Below are 21,889 nucleotides of genomic sequence, written 5' to 3'. Positions count from 1 at the left end.
AGGCTGTTCTCCAACTGGAGCACTCGCAGGCCAGTGTTTCCCAATTGTTGGTGCTTATACTACGTTTTTAAAGATTTGCCTTGAGCCGGTCTTTAAACCTATTTTGTTGACCACCAGCATTACACTTCCCATTTTTAAGTCCGGAATAGAGTAGTTGCTTTGGAAGATGAACATCAGGCATCCACACAACATGACCAGTCCAACAAAGTTGATGTTGAAGAATCATAGCTTTGACACTGGTGATCTTTGCTTCTTTGAGTACACTGGTTTTAGTTCGCCTGTCTTCCCAAGTGATGTGTAAAATTTTTCGGAGACATTGGAAAATGCTGACAAGGCAATGATCCGGCAAGTGAGAAAAAGGAACCTAAGAAAGGCCAGGCTGGTGGATCAAGCCAAGGGCCCCCCTAGTCCAGCGTCCTCATCTCACAGTGGCCAAATACCCCTGAGAACCTAGAATTCTAGATAGACTGCCCCTATTCATTCATATTTTTTTTCAAAATATAGTCCGGCCCCCCACGAGGTCTGAGGGACAGTGGACCGGCCCCCTGCTGAAAAAGTTTGCTGACCCCTGTGGACCTAGTCCAACCACAGTGGCTCTCACCTTGCTTTCATTTTCCGTGAACTAGAAGTTTCACAGAGACCTGCGTTCGAATTCCTGTTCGGCCAAGGAGCGCTCCTTTGGACCAGCCGCGGATTCTCTCCTCTCTGTCTCTGATGGCCTCTCTCTCCTGCCCTCTCCAGGCGGCCCATCCCCAGTGCCCATGCACCCCAAGCGCAGCCCCACCAGCACGGGGGACGGGGAGCTGAAAGAGGACCGCATGCCGTCTCGCAAGGCCAGCTGCAGCGTCGTCAGCAGTAGCGGCAGAGGCATCCCGCCCTCCAGCCCCATGGTGAGCAGTGCCAATAACCCCAACAAATCTGAGATCCCCGACCGCCGCAAGGACAGTGCCGTGAACACGGTGAGCAGCAGCGGGCTCCGGGGTCCTGCGGGCGCCCCATCCCAGTGACCCCCACCTGTGGGGAGGAAGGGGTAGGGGCCTGCAGCTCTGGCGTGACTGGAACCCCATCCGCTTCCGAGCTGCGTGGCAGAGGAAACGAAACTTTCCTCCCCTAAACGCACATTTGTTTTTGTGTCCCAGAAGCCCTTGCGGAAGCTGTGTGTCCTTCTGGGGGCTGGTCTGGGAGTTATTCCCAGGCAGCGGCTCGAGGTGGGGGGAGGCATGGCTGGGTTCGGGCGAGAGGCAAAAGCCTCAAACTACCCTGGGACGCGGGTGGCGCTGTGGGTTAAACCACAGAGCCTAGGACTTGCCGAACGGAAGGTTGGCGGTTCGAATCCCCGCGACGGGGTGAGCTCCCATTGCTCAGTCCCAGCTCCTGCCAACCTAGCAGCTCGAAAGCACACCAGTGCAAGTAGATCAATAGGTACCACTCCGGCAGGAAGGTAAACGGCATTTCTGTGCGCTGCTCTGGTTCACCAGAAGCGGCTTAGTCATGCTGGCCACATGAACCTGAAGTTGTACGCTGGCTCCCTTGGCCAATAAGCGAGATGAGCGCCGCAACCCCAGAGTCGGCCACGACTGGACCTAATGGTCAGAGGTCCCTTTACCTTTACCTTTAACCTGGGACCAGATTCACAGTACCTTGCAGTAGCCATGTCCGGCAGGTCTTGTTATCTACCCTGGGAAGAAAAATCTGTGTCTTGTAATGTGTGGCAACCCCACACGGGCAGCAAGCACGCATGTGCATAGCCGCACATGCACATTCAGACGTGTCCGAAGCCGGAATCTGTCTCAGCAACAGCAAAATCCCTCTTGGACACACAGCCTTGACTTCCACCCCAAATCCCCATTCTGAGACGCCTGGGCGTTCGGCTGCCTGCTTCCCGGTTTGGAGAGCCCTGAGCTGAGCTGGCGAAAAGCCGTTTTGCCGAAACGAGTCCGGCTTCTCAAAAGTTCCGTCTTGGGGGGTTTTTTGCCGCTGTTTCTCTCCCGCCTCCGCCTCTTCAGCCGGGACTCTTCCTCTCTCGTTGCAGAATAACATTCCCTCGAGTATGATGACCCGGAGGAATACCTACGTCTGCACGGATCGGCCTGGCGGAGAACGACACTCCCTGCTCCAGAATGGGAAGGAGAACAGGTATTGCTGCGGTTATTCCTCTAAGGTCCTAGGACAGGCTGCAGCAATCAAAACACGATATTGGGGGGAAATTTCAAAACAACCTGCAAAGGCAAAGCAAGGTGGCTCCTACAAATGTACGCCTCAGCTATGGCGTTCGAAATTTGCCAGGCGCATTTTGCACCAGGCTGTCGGCCGTTTGCGACCGGGTGAAAATGCCCGGTGCCAGGATGACCGCTAACATCTCCCCCATCTGGAGGTGCATTCTGGGAGCCAACTGGCTCAAAAATGGCAACTAGGCATTCCATTTTGGCAGCTGTAACCCTGGTTTCGGGAGCTATCTGGCTTCCTTATCTGAATTTCTAACACTGCTTAGCTGTGATTTCTGCATTGCAGGGGCCTAGACTAGATGCTGTCCGTTCTGTAATTCCATTGCTTTCAAACATCTTGAGATCTTTCCGCAGGGCCTGCAAGACAGAGCTGTTCCGCCTGGCATTTGGTTTGGACTCAGTCTGACTCTTATGCTTCCCTTCCCTTATGGCTTTGACTTTTAAAATGAGGCTGCATTTTAAATTGCATTTCAACCTGTATTTTAAATTGTTTTTTTCTTTTTCTTTGTTTCTTATTATGTTTTTACTGAAATTTTATTGGTGTTAGCTGCCCTGAGCCCGGCTCTGGCTGGAGAGGTCAGGGTATAAATAAAATTTATTATTATTATTATTAGGAAGATTAGCCTCTCTTGGTTTCCCTGCTCTTCCCGGTTTCTTCTGGCCCGGGAGCTGAGTTCCGGCCTCCCCCCTCTCACCTCTCCATCCCTGTCCCTTCCCACAGACTTCAGCTTGCCGCTGGACGCCTGCCCAGTTTCCACTGGTCTCGTTCTGGCTCAATGCTGCCCTGGCCCCAGGGAGTTGCCAGGCCCTGGTCGGTCACCCGTGTGACTGGCTGTGGGAGAATCCAGAACAGTCTCTGGAGACCAGGGTGGGGGTGATGGTGGAAGAGAAGCCTGTCTCTTACAACTTCTAGGAGGGTCCATCTGGACCGCCTCCTCCTCAGCCCAGATTATGGACTAGAGAAACTCTGAAAACAGATCTTGTGGAAGAACAGAAAGACATTTCTATGTCTCTTTGGGGAGGGCAGGCTGGAGGGGGTCATTTTATCGCTTTCCATTCCTGTTGTTGTTGTTTAGTCGTTTAGTCGTGTCCGACTCTTCGCGACCCCCTGGACCAGAGCACGCCAGACACTCCTGTCTTCCACTGCCTCCCGCAGTTTGGTCAAACTCATGCTGGTAGCTTCGGGAACACTGTCCCATCATCTCGTCCTCTGCCGTCCCCTTCTCCTTGTGCCCTCCATCTTTCCCAACATCAGGGTCTTTTCCAGGGAGTCTTCTCTTCTCCTGAGGTGGCCAAAGTCTTGGAGCCTCAGCTTCAGGATCTGTCCTTCCAGTGAGCACTCAGGGCTGATTTCCTTAAGAATGGAGAGGTTGGATCTTCTTGCAGTCCATGGGCCTCTCAAGAGTCTCCTCCAGCACCATAATTCAAAAGCATCAATTCTTCGGCGATCAGCCTTCTTGATGGTCCAGCTCTCGCTTCCATACATCACTACTGGGAAAACCATAGCTTTAACTATACGGACCTTTGTTGGCAAGGTGATGTCCCTGCTTTTTAAGAAGCTGTCTAGGTTTGTCATTGCTTTTCTCCCAAGAAGCAGGCATCTTTTAATTTCGTGACTGCTGTCACCTTCTGCAGTGATCATGGAGCCCAAGAAAGTAAAATCTCTCACTTCCTCCATTTCTTCCCCTTCTATTTGCAAAGAGGTGATGGGCCCAATGGCTATGATCCTTGTTTTTTTGATGTTGAGCTTCAGACCATATTTTGCGCTCTCCTCTTTCACCCTCATTAAAAGGTTCTTTAATTCCTCCTCACTTTCTTCCTAGCTTCTAAAAACCTTCTGCCTAGCTTCTAAAAACCCAGGATTGGAGCCAGCCTGGAAAGGCAACCTTTTCACCCCAGAAATACTCACTCCTAATTGCCAGCACATAACTATTAGCTGTGGTTTTGAGGTGGCTGTAGAAGTGCTCTCTGTACATGGTCAGGATACTCTTTGTCTGCCTTCAGGGACTCCCAGCTTCTTGTGTGTGGGAGAGGGTTTCATATTTAATTTCGTAACGTTCTATAAAATGGAGAGAACGGTTTTAACAACAGATGACTATTAAAATACGAAAAGCATAAATAGGAAATGAGTACAGTTGCCAAAGTAAAGAATCCTGGTGTTATCGGATTATCAAACTTCTTTCCCAATTTGCCAGGCTCAAGATGAAGGTTGTCTTGGAAATTATGGTTCCGCTGTAAAGGATGCCAAATCACAGAAGAAGCATTTGGGGGTTTGAGTCTTTTTTCAAATCTCAAATTATGTGTAGTTTCCCCCATTATGGCCATATTCCAGAGTGAGTGGTACCAAATGCCCAGTGTCAAGATTTGGGGCTGTTTTCCATTGAGTTGCAATTACTATTTGAGCTGCCAAGATCATATACAAGATCAGTGCTTTTTTTCTAAAAAAGAAAAGTTTAGGGGTGCTCTCATTTTCCTACTCATATTGAAATTGTTGTTGTTTAGTCGTTTAGTCGTGTCCGACTCTTTGTGACCCCCTGGACCAGAGCACGCCAGGCTCTCCTGTCTTGGTCAAACTCATGCTGGTAGCTTCCAGAACACTGTCCCACCGGGGACTTCCGGGGTGGCGCCATCGGCAATGGCGGACTCCCTCTGAACTGGAGGGACTAGCTCTGCGTGAAACTGGTCTTTTCCGCTACGGCGAAGTGGGGACCCTGCTAAAAATCACAGGCGGATGAAGCCTGTGACCATGGGACTCGGCGGGCACCCTTAGCGCCCCCCCAACCTGCAAAGGAACCCACTAACGGGCTCCGAAGTGAAGAGGGGGAAGTGGCGCGGTGCTGTGAGTCAACTGCTATTTCTGTGGAGCGAAGCCGCATAGCCGTTGCCGGAGAGCGCTGCCTTTTTCCTGGGACAATTTGGCTTCTAAAATAAGCACCCGTGAGTACTTAAAATTTGAACAATCGGACTTTAAATAAGGACTTGCATGCAGAAAGGAATTGGACTTAAAAATTTACTTCAATTTGGTACTGAAACGGGAAGGTCTAAACAGGAAGTCAGCCTTCCGTTTATTTGTAGACAGAATAAAGCAAAGACAACGTAAACTAGAGCTCAGAAAATCGCCTCTAAAGGATTGGATTTCATCATTTAAAATTGTGGAACCCCCCTTCGACAGCAGGAGAAGAAGGAGGATCTTTTTTGGACTGTTTAAACCTGCAGAAGTGAGTTTAAAGTAAAGTAACTTTCCACCGTCCTGATCCTGGAGCAGGGTGTCAGGACTGACGTTTGAAGCTCATTGACCAGAGACAAACGTTTTTGACAGATAGTTAAAGGAAGAGAAACATAGTGATTCCACTATTTCCTTTCGCATTTTAAGGAGCAAATATTGACAAAATATCTCAAAAAGGATACTTTGTTGCAAGAACAAATAGAAGTTCTCCCCCTAGAGGGAGACTGTGAAACTGTAACTAATTCCAGGGAGCTTGCAGCTGTCACAGATTACAATCGTGGGAATGGACTTGTGACCTTGTAGGACAATGTATTCAGAGGCTCTGTTGTGTGCTCTCTGGAAAACAAGTGCCCTACTGGAACAGTTAAATGAGAAGATGGATTTGATGACTAATGCGGCCAGAATTTTTGAACAGGCAGTGGGAAACTATGTGGAGCCCACCCAGGAATTAGAACAGGAGTGCGTCCTGACAGAGCAGATGAGAGAAGAGGATGTTGCTGAATCTTGGGCGCCAGAGATGGAGGGAGCTGCAGCCTTGCAGGAGCATGAGCTTTTGGACTTGACAAATGAACTTGGAAAAAGCCAGATTTGGAAAGATAAAGTTTGGATTGGTTTGGAAATGGGGGGTTGGATAGACCCCCCTACGCAGGGATGTTTGGACTTTCCGAGTCTGGCAATGGGCCATGAGATGTTTGGAGCTGTGGGGGCTCTCAATTTTGGAGGGATTCTGAAACATGTTTTTAAATACCACATGGAGTTGAGTCTGGACTATGGAAAAGGGGCTGATTTGCTGAAAAGGGTCAAAAACATCACCAAGCTGGAGTTCCCACGAGTGAAAGGAGAATATGAAGAAGAGCTGCGGAAGGGACATGGAAGAAATTTAAGGGCCTCGGATATAAGGTTACCAGGTTAATGCGCTAGATTGATGGGATAAAAAGGACTGACAAAACCCGGGACCAGGAGGAAGGGACGCTGGAGGAAGACTCGATTATTTTTATCTCTTTTTTTTATTACCAGGATTGTTTTATAAAATTGATGAATGTTAGAAAAATGCTGGAATGAAATTACTTGGCTCTAGTAAAAATGTTTAAAGAATTAGGTAAGAATATTATGGTTGTGAGAAGTCGGTAAAAATAAGATTTAAGTTTTAAGTTTTTAAGGTTTTTTATAAGATAAGATGAAAATAGATTAAGGTAATGTAATGACAGAATATTATGAAATACGGAAAGGATTTGCTGCGATAATTATTAACTAGGATACAAAAAAAGGGAGGAGGAGGAGGTCAAAGAAAGAAGGTAATGAAAGTTGAGGATTTGAGAATGATGGAGTTATTATCGTCTGTCTGCGGCGTATTTTTGTTTTTTGAATTTGTATTGTTTGATGTGGTTTGTTTTTTCTTTGTTCCTTTTTTTTCCTTTTCTGCTTTGTTTTTTCTCTGTAATTTAAAAAAATTTTCAATAAATATCATTTAAAAAACAAACAAACAGAACACTGTCCCACCATCTCGTCCTCTGTCGTCCCCTTCTCCTTTTTTTTTGCAACTTAAATTTTTATTAGTTTTCATCAAACATACATTCCATTACATTCATTGTATTAATACGTCTCATACATAACATTAGCTCTATTGAGCTTTGGACTTCCTTCCTCCCCATCGGTAAGTATCATATATTTTCGTCCCCTTCTCCTTGTGCCCTCCATCTTTCCCAGCATCAGGGTCTTTTCCAGGGAGTCTTCTCTTCTCCTGAGGTGGCCAAAGTCTTGGAGCCTCAGCTTCAGGATCTGTCCTTCCAGTGAGCACTCAGGGCTGATTTCCTTCAGAATGGAGGGGTTTGATCTTCTTGCTGTCCATGGGACTCTCAAGAGTCTCCTCCAGCACCAGAATTCAAAAGCATCCATTCTTCGGCGATCAGCCTTCTTTATGGTCCAGCTCTCACTTCCATATTGAAGTGAGCGCTCACTCATATTAAAATAATGACCTTCAGTGAGGCCAAACTTAGATTCACAAAATGTTTAGGGGTATGTGTACCCCCAGAAAAAAAGCACTGTACAAGATAATATTCCTACATTGGCACTGTCTATAGTATTCTGCTGTGAAGCCGTCTGGGCCTGGGGCTTTGTGTGGTTACAGGTTTTTGAGGACCACATCTATTTCCTCTGGAGTGATAGGACTGTCCATGAATTCCTGTTCCTCATTAGTTAAGGTAGGCGTGGTCAGTTCTGCTAGGAATTTTCTGATTTCCTTCTCTGGTGAGTTATGGGAGGTGTATAGGTTGGAGTAGAACTCTGCAAATTCTGAGGTTATTTCTTTGGGGGAGAATGTTATGTCGCCATCTTTTTTAGTGATGCAGTGTATTCTTGTTTTGAGTGCTTTTCCCCTACATCTATTTGCTAGTAATCTCCTCCATATTCATAGAAACGTTGTTTAGAGTATAGAATACGGATCATTGTTTTGTTGATTTCTAGAGAATCTAGTTCTCTCCTTTTTTGTTCTATGTTTGAGGAGTTTTTTAGATCCTGTTTGTTTGTAGCGTGATGAGAGGGCCGTGGTGTCTTGTTCTAGTTTGCTAATTTTTGAGGAGGTTTGTTTTTAAGGAATGCTTTCTCTTTTATGCAAGCTCTTGGTACAGCAAACTAAATATGACATAATAGGCATCACTGAAACCTGGTGGGATAAGTCCCACGATTGGAATGTAATAATGGGGGGATACAATCTATTTCAGAGAAACAGACCAGACAAGAAAGGAGGAGGAGTGGCGTTATATGTCAGGGATGTGTAAACCTGTGAAGAGATCCAAGATTTAGAACCTCAAAGCCAAAGTGAGAGCATTTGGGTCAAAATTAAGGGAGAGAAGAATAACAGTGACATCATTGTGGGAGTTTACTATAGATCCCCAAGCCAAACGGAGGACATAGATGATGCCTTCCTGGAACAGATGGCCAAGCATGCAAAAGGAAGGGAGATAGTAGTAATGGGGGACTTCAATTACCCAGATATTTGTTGGATGTCAAACTCAGCCAAGAGCGTAAGGTCAAACAGATTCCTCACTGGCCTTGCAGACAACTTCATTGTCCAGAAAGTGGGCGAAGCAACAAGAGGAACAGCCATTTTAGATCTGGTCCTAACCAATGTTGATGACCTGGTTAGTGGGGTAGAAGTGGAAGGATCATTAGGCGCGAGTGATCATGCTCTTCTGAAGTTTACTATACAGCGGAAAGAAGCAGCCAAGCATACTAGGACTCAATTTCTTGACTTTAAGAAAGCCGACTTCATAAAACTTAGGGAAGTGCTGGGTGAGATCCCATGGACAGTAATACTAAAAGGAAAGGGAGTTCATGATGGCTGGGAGTTTGTTAAGAGGGAGATAGTAAAAGCACAACTTCAGGCAATACCAATGTGACGGAAGCATGGAAGGTGCCTAAAGAAGCCAGGGTGGCTATCTAAAGAACTTTTAACTGAGTTAAGATTAAAAAAGGATGTGTACAAAAAATGGAAAAGGGGGGAAACCACCAAAGAGGAATTCAAACAAATAGCCAGCACGTGTAGACACAAAGTCAGAAAAGCTAAAGCACAGAATGAACTCAGGCTTGCTAGAGAGGTTAAAAGCAACAAAAAAGGCTTTTATGGGTATGTTCATAGCAAAAGGAAGAACAAAGAAACAGTGGGGTCACTCAGAGGAGAAGATGGTGAAATGCAAACAGGGGACACAGAAAGGGCTGAACTCCTCAATGCCTTCTTTGCCTCAGTCTTCTCCAATAAAGAAAACAATGCCCGACCTGAAGAACTTGGAGCAAGTGATTCAGCAAAGGAAACACAGCCCAGAATAACTAAGGAGATAGTACAAGAATACTTGGCTAGTTTAGATGTATTCAAGTCTCCAGGGCCAGATGAACTGCATCCAAGAGTATTAAAAGAACTGGCAGATGTGATCTCAGAACCACTGGCAGTCATCTTTGAGAATTCCTGGAGAACAGGCGAAGTCCCGGCAGACTGGAGGAGGGCAAATGTTGTCCCTATTTTCAAAAAGGGGAAAAGAGAGGACCCAAATAATTACCGCCCAGTCAGTCTGACATCAATACCAGGGAAGATTCTGGAGCAGATCATTAAGCAAACAGTCTGTGAGCACCTAGAAAGGAATGCTGTGATCACCAATAGTCAGCATGGATTTCTGAAAAATAAGTCATGTCAGACTAACCTGATCTCGTTTTTTGACAGAATTACAAGCCTGGTAGATGAAGGGAACGCAGTGGATATAGCCTACCTTGATTTCAGCAAGGCATTTGACAAGGTGCCCCATGATATTCTTGTAAAGAAGCTGGTAAAATGCGGTCTTGACTATGCTACCACTCAGTGGATTTGTAACTGGCTGACTGACCGAACCCAAAGGGTGCTCATCAATGGTTCCTCTTCATCCTGGAGAAGAGTGACTAGTGGGGTGCCACAGGGTTCTGTCTTGGGCCCGGTCTTATTCAACATCTTTATCAACGACTTGGATGATGGACTCAAGGGCATCCTGATCAAATTTGCAGATGACACCAAACTGGGAGGGGTGGCTAACACCCCAGAGGACAGGATCACACTTCAAAACAACCTTGACAGATTAGAGAACTGGGCCAAAACAAACAAGATGAATTTTAACAGGGAGAAATGTAAAGTATTGCACTTAGGCAAAAAAAATGAGAGGCACAAATACAAGATGGGTGACACCTGGCTTGAGAGCAGTACATGTGAAAAGGATCTAGGAGTCTTGGTTGACCACAAACTTGACAGGAGCCAACAGTGTGACGTGGCAGCTAAAAAAGCCAATGCAATTCTGGGCTGCATCAATAGGAGTATAGCATCTAGATCAAGGGAAGTAATAGTGCCACTGTATTCTGCTCTGGTCAGACCTCACCTGGAGTCCTGTGTCCAGTTCTGGGCACCACAGTTCAAGAAGGACACTGACAAACTGGAACGTGTCCAGAGGAGGGCAACCAAAATGGTCAAAGGCCTGGAAACGATGCCTTATGAGGAACGGCTAAGGGAGCTGGGCATGTTTAGCCTGGAGAAGAGGAGGTTAAGGGGTGATATGATAGCCATGTTCAAATATATAAAAGGATGTCACATAGAGGAGGGAGAAAGGTTGTTTTCTGCTGCTCCAGAGAAGCGGACACGGAGCAATGGATCCAAACTACAAGAAAGAAGATTCCACCTAAACATTAGGAAGAACTTCCTGACAGTAAGAGCTGTTCGACAGTGGAATTTGCTGCCAAGGAGTGTGGTGGAGTCTCCTTCTTTGGAGGTCTTTAAGCAGAGGCTTGACAACCATATGTCAGGAGTGCTCTGATGGTGTTTCCTGCTTGGCAGGGGGTTGGACTCGATGGCCCTTGTGGTCTATTCCAACTCTATGATTCTATGATTCCTCTGGTGACCGCTTTCATTGCATCCCATAGGAGGGGGGTTGTTATATTGTCTACCACGTTTTCCTTGAAGTAGTTTTGTAGAGTTTTTGTGTGTTGTTGTTGTTTAGTCATTTAGTCGTGTCCGACTCTTTGTGACCCCCTGGACCAGAGCACGCCAGGCCCTCCTGTCTTCCACTGCCTCCCACAGTTTGGTCAAACTCATGCTGGTAGCTTCGAGAACACTGTCCAGCTGTCTCGTCCTCCATCGTCCCCTTCTCCTTGTGCCCTCCATCTTTCCCAACATCAGGGTCTTTTCCAGGGAGTCTTCTTTTCTCATGAGGTGGCCAAAGTCTTGCAGCCTCAGCTTCAGGATCTGTCCTTCCAGTGAGCACTCAGGGCTGATTTCCTTAAGAATGGAGAGGTTTGATCTTCTTGCAGTCCATGGGACTCTCCTCCAGCACCAGAATTCAAAAGCATCCATTCTTCGGCGATCAGCCTTCTTTATGGTCCAGCTCTCACTTCCATACATCGCTACTGGGAAAACCATAGCTTTTACTATACGCACCTTTGTTGGCAGGGTGATGTCTCTACTTTTTAAGATGCTGTCTAGGTTTTTGTGATTCTCTGTAATTTGTTTGTTTGTAGTTAGGATGGGACTGAAGGAACGTGATGGGGTGGTTTGTAATATTCGGTGCCGTAAATTACGGACAGCAGGCAATCATTTTATTTAGAAATATTCTATCATTTCTGTCCAAAGGAAACCCCCAAAATGATGGGTGATGCTGACTTCTGCCTCATCTCTCTCTCTCTCTCTCTCTCTCTCTCTCTCTCTCTCTCTCTCTCTCCCCCCCCCCCACCCCATACAGCTCTGCCACCAGTCGTGTGCCCCCCGCCTCCCCCTCCAGCCACAGCATCGCCACCTCCTCCACCTCCTCAGACCGCACCCGGCTGTCTCGCGGCACCAACATCCGCAGCACCTTCCACGGGGGCCAGGTGCGGGACCGGCGCGGGACCGGCGTTCAAAACGGGCCCCCCACCTCGCCCACGCTCTCCCACGAAGCCACCCCTCTGCCTCAGAGCCGCAGCCGCGCCACCTCCAACCTCTTCAGCAAGCTCACGTCGAAACTCACGCGGAGGTGAGCGGGCAGCTACGACAAAGGGGGCAGGCGGGCGGGCGAAGAGGGTAACGAAATAAAAAATGCTGGCTGGGTGGTTGCTGCTCCCCGACTCCTCTTCCTCCTGCCCCGCCCCCAGTTTGATTTACAGCAATGCAGGTTGGATTTGATTTAAATCAAATTGATTTAAATCACGATTTAAATCACTAGTCAATAAGACTTGGTTTAATTCACTAGTCAGTAAGACTTGGTTTAAATCTTTTTTACAGAAAGACTCATTCTTGCTGGTATAAACTTAATATTTACAACCAGGTGAAGGTTTCATTTTTGGAATAATAAATTTTCAGAGTAGTTTTTACAGTTATATAAAAAGTTACTGATTTGGTTATACTGTTAAAAATACATAGACAGATAATTATGAAATTATTGTGAGGTTTAATAAGTTAACTGTGTGTATTTGGACAACTTTTCTGCTCTATTTTATTGGAAGGAGAAAAATAATCATTTCCTTAATAACAGTTTAAACAACTTATTTAACTGAAACAATAACATTATAGCCTATGTTATAATGTTATAACAAATCCATGTTTGTTAACTGATGTGGTTAAACTTTTTTTGTATATAAACTTAGAGTGAGTTTTAGCACATGTGAAAAATTTAAAAACAAATCCTTATTTCCTGATGAACAGCCTTTGGACTATAACGTAACCTAAATAGAAAACTATCTTTAGAAATATAGTTTCCTCCAAAAGCATTTTATTTTAAAAATCCAATTTAAATTTTAAAAAATCCGATTATTTTTTTTTAAAAAAACACTGATTTTTATGCACCCTGATTTCTAAGCAGAAGATGGCTTCCGCGGCAGAATCCGCACTCAGAGTTCGTAAGACGGGGCGATCCTCCTGCAGCTGCCGCTCTCTGTATTGCACAGTGCAATTGCCTCTTCCGCGGGGGACCAGCTCCAAGGTTTCTGGCAGAAACTGTGCACACCCAGACCCTTGGAGCTGCCCCATAGCTAGCAGTGGGGAGAAAGAGAGAATCCCTCGTGCCCCCAGAGTCCACACACCACACAGACCTTGTCCAGTGAGCAAGGTGGAGAGCTTAAAAGCTCTTTCCACCCTGCCTTTAGATAGTGCCCTTAGTGGGGCCGGCACGAGCATTGGGCATAGGGAGGCAGCTGCCTCAGGCAGCAAAATGTCTTGAGTCAGCTCTGCAACAGAGGAAGAGGAGAACTTGGAAGCACCAGGCAGTGGCTTTTATTATATACCCGCCTTTTCCCCTGATGGGGACACAAGGCGGCTTCCAGGTACAAATAAGAACAGCTAAAAAAACATCAGGGAGGAATCATTTAAAACAATTAAACGTTCAGAGAATTAAAACGGCATACATGCATATATCTAAAAGCAAACAGATAATTACAAGTATCAAAGCAGTAAAAAGGGCACGGCGTCAGCCCTTTCATTAAAAGCAGTCAGTTCCCCAAAAGCCAGTTGGGAAAAGAAAGGCTTCACCTGAAGGACAGCAAGGAGGGGGCCAGCCTGGCTTCTCTCGGCAGGGAGTTCCAAAGTTGCCTGGAAGCAGCCACCACCGAGAAGGCCCTGCAAAGGTTTTGGGGAAAGGGGTCGTTTCCAATCAGTGCGGACCCTGCAAAACCTGAAATCCCGCAACATCTCTTAGCACAGATGTTCTGGTGTGTGTGTGTGTTTGCTTCCTTGAAGGTTTTTGAGCAGAGGTTGGAAGGCCATCTGTCAGGGATGCTTTAGCTGAGATTCCAAGAAAAAAGCACACCAAGAACTCAGGCCGATGCAAGTTTCAGTAGTGGGAGTGGTCCTTCCTAGCAAATCAATAATCAATAGTAACAAAAACTAATCCATTCAAAAGTATGTATTCTGACAAGGATTACAAACTCAAATAGAGATTACAAAATCTAACAGAGATTACAAGATCAAACTCATAAAGAAATGTATACAACAATAATTCATTACAGAATTAGAAATAAGAGTTTGTGGGTAGAGATAAGTTTATGTTAGTCCATAGTTAGATTTGACGTGGAGGTCTTCATAGAGCCGAAGTCAGAAGTCAGTTATAGATTAGAAACCAGGACAGGGCCTTGTTTTGATGTATTCACCTACATCAGCTGAAAGCATCAAATATTACATGAAAATACATTTACGTTCTAAATTATCATAAATTATAAAACAGTCATAAATTATAAAACAGTATTATATAACATTTGGTTCCTTACCTAATTTTTAAAGGGTCGTGTAAGTTTGAAGACTTTCGGATAAATATATCCTGTTATTTTCTACCGTTTTATAATTTATGATCATTTAGAATTTAAAAGTTCCTAATCTAATAGATTCTCTATTTGAGTTTGTAATCCTTGTCAGAATACAGACTTTTGAATGGATTAGTTTTCGTTACTATTGATTATTGATTTGCGAGGAGGGACCACTCCCACTATTAAAACTTACATTGGCCAGAGTTGGTGTGCTTTTTTCTTGGTATATTTAATAACGAGAACTCCAACTTATTTATCGTTAGCTGAGATTCCTGCATTTCAGGGGGCTAGACTAGATGACTCTTGGGGTCCCTTCCAACTCTGCAACCCTTTGATATTATGATTCCTCTTTTTTGCTGCCTCAAGCCCTCCATACAGCCGTCGTGTCGGTCGAGTCGCAGAACGGCTAGCAAAACGGGCAGAATCTGCCACAAACACCCCGTTCCTGCGGCCACGTTCATGGCGGGCATTTTAAAGCCTCGTTACACCGCCGCCGCTTCCCCCAAAGAGTTCTGGGAGATGTAGTGTAGCCTTCTTAGACTTTACCGACTGGTGGGGTCTGCGTTGCTCCCGGGAGAGAGAAAGGAAGTCAAATGACACCGAGGTTTGGTTCAGAGAAAGAGTTTATTCTGCTCTCCGGATAGCAGAAGGCTATGTGGTCAGGATGTAAGATAAGACCCAGACGTGCCATCCCTGCTCCACTTGGAACTGGCAAGGCCACCCATTGCCGTCACGGACTGATAAAGGAGAGGGCTTTGAGCCCTTGTTTATGCGGCTGGCTTTCTGTTTACACATTGGCTCAAGAGCTCAAGTTAATGCATTTTAGAAATGCTCCCTTGGAGGAGGAAAAATGAGGATTTTGGGTCCCGTTTCAGACTGACTGCACAGAAACCCATTCCTTCAGTAGTTTGTTAAGGGTGACGAGATTTCATTAGGGGGGGTGTCCAAATCCCCTTCCCAGAGCTACCAGCGTGGTTTGATAATCAGATCTGACGAGGAACCCTGGGAATTGAAACTCCGGGACTCGGCTCTCTCGGCCCACGAGACGCCGGTTCCGATTCTTGCACCGCATCGGGGTTCGGCTGGATGACCTTTGGGGGGTCCCAGCTGTACGATCCTGTCCCCTCTGACTCCCCCCACCCCATTTGGTGGCGTTTCTGCTGGAAGGAAGAGATTGCTCTCCCCACTAACCACAGCTGTCAACGTTTCCCTTTTTAAGGGACATTCCCTTATTCCGAATAGGATTCCTCGCAAGAAAAGGGGAAAGTTGACACTAACCTCTCTTGCTCCCTTCTCCTCCTCCTCCTGCTGCTGCTATCGCTTTCCCCTCTGTGCTGGTTTCACTTTGCTTTTCTCTGTTTTCAGGGTCACTCTTGACCCCTCTAAGCGCCAGAATTCTAACAGGTGTGTCTCAGGTTCTCCAATGCCTCAAGGATCTAAAATCAGTAAGTCCGGCTGCCTTTTCTTCTTCCCTGGGGGTGCCGGGGGGAAGCCTTGCCTGCCTGCCTCCAGCCCCTTCCCCTCCTGCCTCCTCCCCACTTGCTCCCCCCCCCCAAATCCCATAAAAGCTTTTGCTTTCTTCTCGCTTGACTAGAAATCTAGAGATTCCCCCCCAAAAAGTGTGTTGTTCGGGGCTTAGCTTCTAACACGAGTGCTTGGCGGGGTAGAAGGGGCTCCCCCACTCCACCCCCCACCCCCCGCTTCCAATCCCGGAAGCCCCTCGGCCCCCTCGATCCCGGATGGCTGCGGAAAGGCGCTCTGCACGTTCTCAAAAGCACTCTCTCCCTTACATTCCAGGTCTGAGCTAAGCTCTATGGCTCCACCCCCTCCCCGGGAGCTCTTAAGCAAGGCTGGGTAAGAGCCAGGCCAGGAGGATAGCTGGGCTAGCCGAGAGGTAGCGTGGCGTAGTGGTTAGAGCGGCGGGGAGAGAGAGAGCAGGGTTTGATTCCCCTGCCCGGCCCCGCTTGGCCATGAAGCTCAGGGCATGACCCTGGGGCCCAGTCGCTGCTAGCCTGCCTCCCAGGGTTGTTGTGGTGGGGGTTAAATGAGGAGGCGGGAAACAATGGGGTTGCCGCCTTGAGAAAAAGCCACGCAAGAAATAAAACAATAAATGAATAATAGTTTGCACCACACCATATCTAAGCAGCGCAGAGGGGCTTGTGAGACTGACCGAATGCCCCTTTACATTGTCAACACAAGTTCTGGGCTGGGGAGAAGGCCCTTCTCCCTGATGCACTGGCTTTCTCCTTGCGGTGCGTTCCCCTCCCCAAGCCCCAACCGGTATCAGCCATGTGATCCCACCTCGCCTCACCCCCCAAAAAAATGCAGTTGGAAGGGGTACAGCCCACACGCAGGAAGAAGAGCCCCCCTCCCCGGGGAAGGTCTCTGATGCAGCCTCACTCAGCTGCGATTCCCAGCCTTGCAAGGGGGTTGGACTGGATGACCTTTGGGGGTCCCAACTCCACAGTTCTGTGGCTCAGCCAGGGAAGGTTTGAGGGCGGGGCTCTTGGTCCCTCCACCTCTCTCCCGGCCCGGGGTTCAAGGCTCCTCCGGCAGCTGGGAAGGGGGAAAGAGCCTGCCCACTCTTTGGTCCACCTCCCCACCCTCGGCCGTGCCTTCTTCATCACTCTCCTCTTCTTCCTCTTTCCAGGGTCGCAGACGAACCTGAGAGAATCAGGGGACCTGCGCTCACAAGGTGGGTACCCAGCTCCCTCACCGTCAGGGCCATTCATTCTTTTTTATTATTATTTTTTTAGAGCACAATTTTTATTAATTTAAAAAGACTACCAGCTTTTAGTACAGTTCCATGCAGTAGCTTCTACACAGGTGTACAGCAACAGACAATCTCATAAAGTTTAGTCAGTTAAAGAGAAAGACTGCAGGGGAGGGTTGTGGGGTTTTTTGAAAGAGTAAGAAGAAAGCAAGATGAACTAGGAATGTATCAAGTTGTTTAAATCACAGTTCTCCAGAGCTTTTGCTTCAGTTTAAGCAAAACGTATGCAACTATACATTGTGACATTATGTTAGGGAAAATAGGGAAAAACACTATGGAAAACACTTGTTGCAAATTCTGACTGGAAGTCAGGGTCATTCATTTTTTCGCAGGAATATTTGAAGGCCTCTGTGTCAGGGGAAAATATATATATCAACGCAGCTTACAGCAATGAGAATATAAAACCATGCAATGAAAACCAAATTTAAAAAGCTAGAATCTGAAATCAGTTACCCAGAGTAAAGGGTATTCTTCATTGCCTTGCGTAGGCCTGGCAGAATAGAGAAAAATTTCAGCAGGCATTAGAAATTTGGCACAGAGAAACTATTTTCTTATTTTCTTCTCCTTTTCCTTCTCTTCCTTTTCTCTTCCTTTATTTTCTTCTCTTCCTTCTGCTTGATTCTCTTCTGTTTATCTCCTTTAGTTTGGTTTTCATTGTATCTTATGTTAAAGACTCTCAATAGAATTGATTTTTAAAGAAAGTTGGCCCGCAAGGCGCCTTCCGAATCTCAAGTAGCAGAGAGTTCCACAGAACCCGGGCCAGCTCCAAAGCGCAGCTGCCAGCCCACTCAAAAAAAAAGTCAATTTCCTACAAGTGCAGAACGTGTTAGGCAGCACCTGCCAAACACAGAGGCCAAGCGGGCACATGTGGTGTGTGTGCCCTAAACTTCTCTCCCTCTGTCATCAGTGTGCTGATGACACCCAACTCTATCTGTTGATAGATGGCCATCCTGACTCGGCCCCAGACACACTGACCAGATGTTTGGAAGCTGTGACTGGATGGTTACGTGGGAGCCGGTTGAAGTTAAATCCTTCCAAGACAGAGGTCCTGTGGCTGGGTCGGGACGATATGGGATTGGGGGGGCAACTCCCATCTCTTGCGGGGGTGCAATTAGTGCCAGCACCGTCCGTTAAGAGTTTGGGTGTAATCTTCGACACCTCCCTTTCCATGGAGGCTCAGATTGCAGCTATAACAAAGGCGGCATTTTTTCATCTCCGCCAAGCTAAGCAGTTGGCTCCTTACCTCTCTCGCCCTGACCTAGCCACTGTGATCCACGCGACGGTCACCTCCAGACTGGATTATTGTAACTCGCTCTACGTGGGGCTGCCCTTGAGACTGACCCAGAAACTCCAGCGGGTGCAGAATACCGCAGCGAGACTCCTTACGGGATCCTCGCTGCGAGATCACATTCACCCGGTACCATACCAGCTGCACTGGCTCCCGGTGGAGTACAGGATCAGGTTTAAGGTGCTGGTTTTAACCTTTAAAGCCCTATATGGCCTAGGACCCTCGTACCTACGGGACCGCCTCTCCTGGTATATGTCCCATGGAGGACCTTACGGTCTTCAAATAAAAACATCTTGGAGATGCTGGGCCACAGGGAGGTTAGGCTGGCCTTGACCAGAGCCAGGGATTTTTCGGCCGTGGCCCCGATCTGGTGGAACGCTCTGTCCCAAGAGACTATGGCCCTGTGGGATTTGACATCTTTCCGCAGGGCCTGCAAGACGGAGCTGTTCCACCAGGCCTTTGGCCAAGGCACAGTCTGACCCCCTCCTTTGGTCACCCACACAGAAGTCTGGCCCAATGGTTGCCATTAATTTGATTTTGAATTGATTTTTAGAATGAATTGACTTTAGAATCCTGTGTTACTTTTATTGTTGTTAGCCGCTCTGAGCCCGGCTTCGGCTGGGGAGGGTGGGATATACCGTATTTTTTGCTCTATAAGACTCACTTTTTCCCTCCTAAAAAGTAAGGGGAAATGTGTGTGCGTCCTATGGAGCGAATGCAGGCTGCGCGCCTATCCCAGAAGCCAGAACAGCAAGAGGGATTGCTGCTTTCACTGCGCAGCGATCCCTCTTGCTGTTCTGGCTTCTGAGATTCAGAATATTTTTTTCCTTGTTTTCCTCCTCCAAAAACTAGGTGCGTCTTGTGTTCTGGTGCGTCTTATAGAGCGAAAAATACGGTAAATAAAATTTTGTTATTATTTATTATTATTCTTTCCCCTGCGCAGTTGCAATCTACCTTGGCATCAAAAGGAAGCAGAACCCCGGCTGCTCCGATTTACCTGGAATGTGAAGCTGACCAGCACCCGCTCAGCTGAGGCCATTCTGGCTGCCCTCCGCCAGGCCACGGACTCTGCCAGCTGCTGCTGCCGCCAGACGGAGCCCTTCGTCCTGTCCTGCACCCACGAGAAGAGCCCCAGCGAGCACTTCTGCTCCTTCGAGGTGGAGGTGTGTCGCCTGCAACGCCTGGGCGGCCTCCACGGCGTCCTCTTCCGGCGCCAGGCGGGCACCTCCCTGGCCTTCCGCACCCTGGTGGCTAAAATCTCGGACCAGCTGCAACTCTAGGCCAGCGGCAGGGGCACAGCGCTGGCTGGTAGGGCTTCCTCCTTCCGCGCCAACCCCATGGGCTGTTGGGGGGCCAGAGAGGGGGCGTGACCCTCTCTGTTGCATCACCCCGGGGGCTTTCATCTGGGGCCTGATCCTGCTGCCTGATAGGACGAGGAGCTGCTCTTGGGGGTCTCCCACCGGCCTGCCCGCTGCGCTAGGGGCTGTGGGGTTGGGGGAGGGAAAAGAGGGGGGGCGTTGAGGAAAGGGGGTCATGCTACCACCACCACCGGGGCCGGCCTCACCCTTGCCACCATACCTGGCCCAAGGATCGCCTCTAGGGGGGTCCCCGGATCGCCCCAGGGGGGTCCTCAGCTGCTGCGGGAATCTTAAAGGGGGAGCTCTCTCTCTCTCTCTCGGCCTGCCTCCCTTCCTAAGTTTTTTGGGGGAGGCTTTACTCAGTTAACTAGCAGACGCATGGCATGGGGAGCCTTGAAAGCAAAAGGGGGGGGGTCTTTGGCAAATTGTGGTGTTGCAGACCCCTCTCCTACCCAGTTTGCCCATTGCAGGAGAGAGTGTAGGAACTGGGATCCATGCAAAGCAGGTCTCTGTCAGAGACCCTTGAGACCCGCCCCCCCCCGGGTATAGGGCAGTATATAAATTCAATAAAATAATAATAATAATTTTGGTCCCCCCCTCCCCGGCCCCCTGCTTCCATCCATTGGCAAATGCTACACCCAGAAGTTGCAAACTTTCCCTCTGGCAAACCACTTTTTTGGATGGGTGTCTGAATTCCAGCTCCATTTTAGTATTTGGGACACAATTATGTCTCTGGCTGATGCGAATCCCAGTTCTTTGCGGGGGGGGGGGGCGGCTGTTCGATTGCCAGAGAAGCCAGTGGCCACAAAGCAAAATCTGCCAAAGTCTTTCTGGAGCAGGGAGGGGAGACCCCGGCCTTTAGCCAAACATGGGGGGCAATGTTGCCAAAAGAGGATATCCTCTTGCCCAGGCAGTGGTGGTGAGAAACAGGGGGAGAGTTGGGAGGTCCTGGGGATGGTGTGACCCCGTCTTGCCGAGGGGCTGGCTTGGCCTACGAGGGCAGTTTTGGGTCCCGGTCGGTGCTCAGCCCCCTGGCTGCAGGATACGGCGGCAGCCATTCAACCGGTGCAGCAGCCATGGTGGTAGAAGGCCGCTGAGCTTCTTCTCCTCTCGGGGAGGGTGGGTTGGGGGTTTGGGTTTTGGCTTCTCCTGTTGAACTTCCCCCGCAGCGCACCAAGGCCTTGAGTGGCGGGCCGGCCCCCTCACCGCCATTCCCCACCAGCCCCACATCGCTAGACTAAAAACAACAACAACCACACACACACACACTTGCAAACCAGAACCCCGGTGCTGAGACGGCCTTCTGGAGAGGAGGCTGGCCCTCCCGGCGGTCGCTTCAAGGGCTCAGATCCATCGTCCTGACAGCTGGGGCCCCCGCCAGAGCCGGTGCAACGTTGGGGGGGGGTTGCGGCTCCCCTCAGGAGGGGAGGGGGCAGCGTCCACCCCCCTCCCCAAAAAGAAAAGTCTGTTTCTCGCACACCGGACAAACTGGCATTGCACACTGGTTCGGGCACGGCCGCCATGCTCCCTGCCTTCTCTTCCTCGCCTGGGAAATGGGCTCAGCGGTGTGGAGGGGGCCTTGCGGCCAGCACCCCCCACATCCCGGGGCGGAGGAGAGGGGCAGCCTGGTCTCTGGTGGTGGGGCAGCTTGGAGGAGGGGGGTCCCGGCGGAGCTCATGGGCGACAGTGGCGACGCGAAATTCGGCAGCTCTGGCGGGGAGAAATTTTGAGTGGGTTTCCTTCCTCCTGCCCCCTTTCCCCCCTTGCTCCTTTCGCCTCACCCCACTTCTTTACACTGGGTCCCCCTGCTGTGACCTCTCCCCCTTCCTCCCGGACCCTGCCTCTTTGGGCGCACACCCCTCCCCATCTGTACAGACTCCCCTGTAAATAATTGTCCGGTTAGCCCCCGTTATCATTGGGTTAGCGATATTATTAAATGAGCCCACCCTTTAGCCTTGGGACGATTGTAAGTTATTCCGGACCCAGAGCGACAGTTCTGTACCAAACCCTTAATAAACGTAGAAAGCCTCCGCCCGTCGTCTTCTCTGCCTCGTCCGCTCCTGAGCCGCTTCTCTCGTCCGTGGGGGTGGAATGGGGTTCGAAGCGGCCCTTCGTGGAAACTGAAGGGAACCCCAAAGGTCATCCAGCCCAACCCCACTTCTCAACGGAGAGGTAGAGTCCGTGGAACTCGTACCCTTTGTGTGCCTGAGGAGGTGTGTCTCTCTGTGTGTGTTTGTGTGTTGG

At 48.7% G+C, this 21,889-nt stretch overlaps 1 protein-coding gene across 6 annotated transcripts in view; it reads left to right on the top strand.

Moving 5' to 3' along the window:
- The window catches only part of MARK4 (microtubule affinity regulating kinase 4), a 78,922-nt gene extending 57,247 nt beyond the window's left edge, over window positions 1-21,675 (top strand). For 2 of the 6 annotated variants that reach the window (XM_081018727.1, XM_081018726.1), the window contains exons 13-18: window positions 742-959; window positions 2,033-2,136; window positions 11,697-11,966; window positions 15,592-15,671; window positions 16,877-16,921; window positions 19,231-19,435. In XM_081018727.1, the coding sequence (XP_080874853.1) occupies window positions 742-959; window positions 2,033-2,136; window positions 11,697-11,966; window positions 15,592-15,671; window positions 16,877-16,921; window positions 19,231-19,295 (782 nt within the window). In that variant the 3' untranslated portion in view covers window positions 19,296-19,435. Of the gene's footprint in view, window positions 1-741; window positions 960-2,032; window positions 2,137-11,696; window positions 11,967-15,591; window positions 15,672-16,023; window positions 16,081-16,876; window positions 16,922-19,230 lie in introns of those variants that run through there. The other 4 variants (XM_081018724.1, XM_081018723.1, XM_081018728.1 and 1 more) reach the window with 3 other exon arrangements.
- Window positions 21,676-21,889: the final 214 nt, after the last annotated feature.

Source organism: Podarcis pityusensis, assembly GCF_964106645.2.
Source record: "Podarcis pityusensis genome assembly, chromosome: 8".
NCBI classification, from domain to species: Eukaryota; Metazoa; Chordata; class Lepidosauria; order Squamata; family Lacertidae; genus Podarcis; species Podarcis pityusensis.
The sequence above is the reverse complement of the archived record's forward strand: the minus strand, read 5'-3'. Positions and strand labels throughout refer to the sequence as shown.